Source organism: Austrofundulus limnaeus, unplaced genomic scaffold (genome assembly GCF_001266775.1).
Source record: "Austrofundulus limnaeus strain Quisiro unplaced genomic scaffold, Austrofundulus_limnaeus-1.0 Scaffold71, whole genome shotgun sequence".
In the NCBI taxonomy this organism is placed as follows: Eukaryota; Metazoa; Chordata; class Actinopteri; order Cyprinodontiformes; family Rivulidae; genus Austrofundulus; species Austrofundulus limnaeus.
Genome location: NW_013952473.1, coordinates 1977834 through 1984159, shown reverse-complemented (window position 1 = coordinate 1984159; position 6326 = coordinate 1977834). Strand labels below are relative to the sequence as shown.

At 37.4% G+C, this 6326-nt stretch overlaps 1 protein-coding gene across 1 annotated transcript in view; it reads left to right on the top strand.

Moving 5' to 3' along the window:
- Nucleotides 1-3286: 3286 nt before the first annotated feature.
- Nucleotides 3287-6326, top strand: part of LOC106519103 (uncharacterized) — a 4452-nt gene continuing 1412 nt past the window's right edge. Inside the window, exons 1-4 of the mRNA XM_014010635.1 lie at nucleotides 3287-3505; nucleotides 5196-5906; nucleotides 6013-6060; nucleotides 6172-6250. Coding sequence (XP_013866089.1) covers nucleotides 3340-3505; nucleotides 5196-5906; nucleotides 6013-6060; nucleotides 6172-6250 — 1004 coding nt within the window. The 5' untranslated portion in view covers nucleotides 3287-3339. The remainder of the gene's footprint in view (nucleotides 3506-5195; nucleotides 5907-6012; nucleotides 6061-6171; nucleotides 6251-6326) is intronic.

The window sequence follows — 6326 nt, the reverse complement described above, 5'->3', positions numbered from 1 at the left end:
CCCGCCATGCCCACATGTCGTGGTGTCCTTGAGCAAGACACCTAACCCTAACTGCTCCCCGGGCGCCTCACATGGCTGCCCGCTGCTCCACTTGGATGTGGATGGGTCAAATGCAGAGCACAATTTCATCATTGTGTGGAAACATACATTGATGACCAATAAAGCACCTTTACCTTTAGTATACATTCTGTCTGGAGAGCCCTAAAAATTACTAGGAGCCACTAAACTACATTAATTAAGTTCAAGTAGTACATGTGTTGCAAAACTGACACCCATCAAACAAGTCTGAAATATTAGAAAAAAACTGACATTTATTTAAATGGTGTAAATAGCAAAATTAACTTGGCTTGTAAAAATCACAAAGTAGTATAACTGTAAATACAACCTGATGAAAAAAAAAATCAATAAAGTCCAATGAACATTTCAAAACTGAAATGCTTTTTTGTGCAAGAATGCAGAAATAAGGCTGGCATTAACATCTGTATATGCTTTACAACTTTAGATTTTTGGTCAAAAAGACCAGCATGTTAACTGTTTAGGCAGCAGGATTTTATTGGTTTTATTGAGAGATGACAAATTATTACCATGGTGAATTTCTTTGACTGTATATCACACACAATAGCATATTGCCCAATCAGTAGCATTTTGGCAGTGTGCCACTTTTAAGATGTAATTGTTTGAGAATCATCGGCTGAACTAAATAAAWGAACAAATAAATAAATAAACAAATAAATAAATAAAAAACGACCAGTCTATCCCTTCAAATTTTAATCAAAAATCTGCCAACCACATAGGCTCACATACTRAGCCTTGCTCTCTGAAAAAGAAAATTGTTCAAGCAAAGTAAAATACTCATCTAAGTTCAAACACCTAAATTTCCACAGCAATTGCTCAATCAAAACTAAGGATTCAGTCATTAACAATTYAGCGTAACCATTAAAGTGTATTCTTTCCCAAATCCTGATAAGTTCACTGAAATCCTCACAGCAGCTTTCTTGAAACACTGCTTTGTTTAAAAAAATGCAAATAGGGCACATACTGTATGAATCTTGAAGCATTTTATATAAATATTTCCCTGAAGAAACAGAAAAGTTTGTTTTCCCCTATTTGTCACRGGCTTTTAGTTCCTTCATTACGCAATTTTCAAACTGTCTTCTGCAACCTTCAGCACTCACCAGACAGTTAAGCAGAATGAAAAGCTGTCTAGCCACTRAAACGTGTATTGTGTTCTTGTAAAAGCAAGTCTTGTGCCTAGTTATTATGTTGTGTATCACAGCAAATGTATTGACCAAGTCCACTTTAACAATAGCAGACAGCACTCAAGTCTGGGTGTGGAACACAAGTTTAGACAAGTACTCACCCACATGCTCAGTAATTCATGACGCATGTTGCAACTTCACATGTGCGCCAGATAACCTGAGGCTGCAGCTAGCCAGTGACGCATCACTTTTACAAATGCCACCAGGCCATAACAACCATTATTTAGTATACAGTACACACAAACTGCATGAAGTTGAAACTGAGCTGAGTTTGTGGTAAAATATGTTCAGCTAAGTCAAAAATTGCTGCTTCAAACTTTTTGAAGTAATGTCACAGAAGAGTGGAAAGTTATGTTCCTGTTTCCTCTGTGACATGAGAAGATGATGGCAGGCTTATGGGTGAATGAAAGGGGTGCTGTTTCAAGTGTTTCCAAAATGGAGTAATTTATTATGCCTCATGTATTCATAAGTTTTTTTTTCCAATGAGCTTTCCAGTCAGATGGGTTGAGATTATACTGGTGTGACAAAAGTTTCACTCAGATGCAAATATGTTTTGCTCATAATTTAATTAAAAAATTCCATAAAGTGAATCATGTGATAATTTGTTCATATGTCAGGCCTGACAAGCAGGTGAACAGTTTTATCTTCTTTCAACGCAAAGACAACAACGGTAGGATTGTTTGAATCAGTTTTGATAATCAGATGAAATGCTTGTTTGTCTAAAGACATATGATTTAAAACACGTTTTTAACAGGAGCTGATACGTTTCAGCACATTTCACTTCTCTTGACCTCACTTCACTTCACTGACTGCTTGTGAGTCATAGAATAGATTAAAAATTTTACTGCAATGAAAATTAGGTTGAAACTCAGAGGTGATTTGTCTTTTTCTGAAGTGGCTCCCAAACCAGACATGCCTCTACACTTCCCTTTTTTTTTAAATCCCTTTTAAAATGTCTCACTGACATTTTTACTCACAATGAAGCTGAATTAGTATTTTATTGTTCATTATTTTTTTCTGATTTTTTTATAACACTTTAATTTGTTTTATTGTTGTTTTTATTCATGCCTTTGTCTTATTGTTGTTGTTCAGCACTTTGGTTAGAACTTGAAAATAATTTGACCTAATTTTGTGACAGATTTTTCCATCTTTTAAAATCAGTGAATGTTGCTCAAAAGTCTTGATTCGTAGGAAACAGAAGAGAGGCAGAAAAAAAAACATGTTACTATATCAGTTTCTGTTTAACAAACTCCATTTACACCTTTCTTTAAATGTTATGGTGTATTTTCTAGTTCCTGTATATTGTATTGTAGGTATTTTCATTTCAATGTGCTCTACATGGTTCCTGTTCCTTGTTTTGCTTCATTTTTGTTCTCTTTTCACATTAGGATTTAGTTTGTTTGTGTTAGGCTTATCACACAATGTGGTTCTTTTTTTTAGAGCCCTGCTCATTCTTTTTTATTACAGAGTGTTATCTATGTAACCCATCTATCTACCCGTCTATTTATCTACTCATTTATCTGCCCATCTACCCATCTATTCATCTACTAATCTATCTATATACTCATCTATCTATCTATCTATCTATCTATCTATCTATCTATCTATCTATCTATCTATCTATCTATCTATCTATCTATCTATCTATCTATCTANCTATCTATCTATCTATCTATCTATCTATCTATCTATCTATCTATCTATCTATCTATCTATCTATCTATCTATCTATCTATCTATCTTTGTCAGTTTTAGTCTTACTCCGCTGTTATAAAATAATTGAAACCATATGAAATCTTTGAAGCATGAAACGTTGATAAAGCTTTATGGCATCTATGTTTACTTTTTGTATAGCCTAACAAAAAAAAAACTACTTTGTGTTTGTGCGTGTATGTGTGTGGGGGAGGGGATTTCATGTGGTAATGCAGCACCTGAGGAAGAAAACGAGGGTGGGTGAGTGGGGGGATCTATGAGAAAGTGTGGTGAAAGAAAATGCTCGAACAGGTGTGTCTTCCTGTGTCCCTATTTGGGTGTTCCCTGACTTGACATCCAGCTGCTGTTGTGTATAAAAGGTGAAGGCATGAGTCATTTGCTTCAGGTACTCAGTTCAGTGGGTCACTATATCCCAGCTTGCCGACAGGTAACATCAGGTCTTTGCTCCGCGAATATATTTAACAAGATGAGGAATCTTCTTCTGGGAGTTTTTCTTGGACTTTTTGTTGTTGTCCACCCAACACCCGTCAACAGTGAGTAGCATTGATTTATTATTAAAATATTGCAAACAAGTTAGGTTAACAACTAAATTTGAATGATATGATTGTATAACATATAAATAACTGTTGGAATGTTAAAAGAGGGAAAAAAGAAACTACTAAACATTTATCAGGAAATTTTAACACTAATTTGGAGGCTTAGAAAGAGATGGCGATTCGATTTGGGTCTGCCAAAAAAAACAAGTCGTTGACCGGCTTTTAATGTTTTTCGTTCCTATTCCAGCTCCTCTATTTACACAGTGACTCAGCACAATCCCTGCTGCCACCCAAGGTGGGCTGTATATTTTTCAGGTCTGACGCTTTCTGCGAGGGTCAGATTTCATTTYGCTTGCACAATTCTCAGTTGCACCTCCAGAGAACACAGAGAGGTCTTTGTGGAAAGACGTGACCTGCTCCAGGAGATACATGAACACTTTTGTCTTGAGCACKGTGAAACCAAAGATCAGCAAATAGCTCTTTCACCAGTTTGGGCAACCAGTAACTTCATAGGGGGAAACACCTGATCTGAATATGACAGAGCAGAAATGCAGACTGGAGGCGTGTGATTTAACGTTAAGGTCTTTTAAAATGTCTTTTTAAGTAATCTAAACTATGTGTTATTGTAGTCAGTAAATATTGATAATCCATCATTAGTATTATCGGGGAGTTGTCTTTAATTTACACATTTGTATCATTAGAATTCATGGTATGGGTTTGCTGCACTGTCTTACTGTTGTTTAAGCAGAGCAGCAGACTAATAAAGTATTTACCAAATAAAATGAGCAATGCAGAAGATAAAAACAAACATCCTCCACAAAATTAACTGTTTATATCAAAAAGTTTCAAATTAAACAGAATAATATCTGAGATATTTAAGAGGAATGTAAAATGGAGCTCCTTAATATCTAACAATTTAGATCCCTATTGCTGTTTTTTGCACATAAAACTAATAATTTTAAGGGGAGTGGAGGTTAGAGAGGCGTGCCTGTGATCAAGAAGTTGCCTCTTTGAATCACCTAATTGTAGAGCATCCACACCGGCCTCACTCTGGGCCCATTGACTAAGACTAAGACCCTTAGCCGCACATCTTCTGCCCTAGATGGCACATGTGGGCTGCGGTGGATCGGTGGTTTGAGGTTGAGTCAGGAAGTACTTCCGGCGGAAAAACAATATTGCTAAATCATCAGGCGAAATTGCTTGCTTTGGCAAGCCCTTGAGAAAGGAGCAGCAAAAAGACACAAAAAATAAAATAAAATAAAAATAATAAAAATAATAATAATAATAAATTAGTTTACACACATTTGAAAATAAATTCATTTGTTTGTTCTGTTGCTTCCTCTGCAACAGCACAAACCTGTCCTTGCCAAAGAAAACTGTCATTTTGAATTTTCTAATGAATKGGGTGTGTCAAAGATTAAAACGGATGTTTTGATCAGGCTACACTTGCCTTTTTTTCACACGGGTTAATCATCCCAGTTTCTCACCACACCTTATCAAAGCAGGGTGCAGAACATGCTAACACAAGACTTTGTGGCCAGGCATGTAAACTATTGTGTTCTGTTGTAACACTTCAAAGGAGCACAGTCATTTTCCTTTCTGCTCATGTCAAGGCTGGTTGGTAAATAAATACTTCAACTGATCCCCCCCTTCCTTTTTTTCTTTCTTTTTTTTTTTTTTGTTACAGCTGTGACCCAGATCCCAGTCACGTTTGAGGACGACATTTACCATGATGTCAAGGCAGAGGAATTCATTGTTGACCCCTTCACACCTCGGAGCGTTTCAAATGCTCATGGCACTCCCACCACAACAGAGTTAGTGCTGGATGGAAAAGTTGAATCCCACCAAACACCGGTGGTCTTCCAAGAATCCCAACAGCTGCCCTCAGATGCCACGACTGAGAGCAGTGGTAAATCTCAACCCACACCTCTGAGTGTGTCAGACAGCCCCACAACACAGTCTGTGATGGACGTATCCTCAGCCTTCCTGGTCTCTGATCAGTTGCTAACAGATTTCACTACAGAGGGCAGTGCTGACCCCACGTCGTCCACGAGGTTATTTGAAGGAAGCGGATTCTCTCCAGCTGCTTCCAGATCTGTGATAACGAGCACCGTCCTTTCAGACACAACCGTCCAAACACCCCAGCAGACATTCACAGATTTCTTCACAGAGGAATCTACTACAGGGTTTGAGGAAGGAAGTGGACACTCTCCAACTAGAATGGGGCTTGTGGTGGACAGTGTTGACGCTTCAACAACGACTGAGCCACCAGAAACATTTGCAACCATTAAAGATGCTGTGGTGCCAAGAAACAGAAGTCGTTTGTTTCTCCAAAGACTTCCAAGTGAAGACAATGCTGGAACGGAAAAGCATTTAGGCATAAAAGAACTAATAAATGGTAAATTATTGCCTAATAAAAAAATGCATAGTTACACAAAAATAATTTTGAATAATATACTTGTCTTTGAAAACTGCATGTAAGACTGTTTTAATGTTTCTTACAGGACCAAACTCGAAAGACGCAGGCATGCACAAAGGACACAGCACACCAGGTAAATCGAGAAAAAAAAGAAAACAACTTTAATGAAATGCACCTCTGTATGATTTAACTCTTGCTTAAATTAGTTCATTTGAATAACATACTCTTTTTCACCTCCATCTAGATTGGATAATCATCGTTGCGTTTATTGCTGCTCTTGCAGCGCTTATAGCAGTATGTGCAGCTATCGCCACTAGAGACAAGTAAGACTTAATTTTCAAGGGGAAAAATGACACGTGTGTGTGTGTGTGTGTGTGTGTGTGTGTGTGTGTGTGTGTG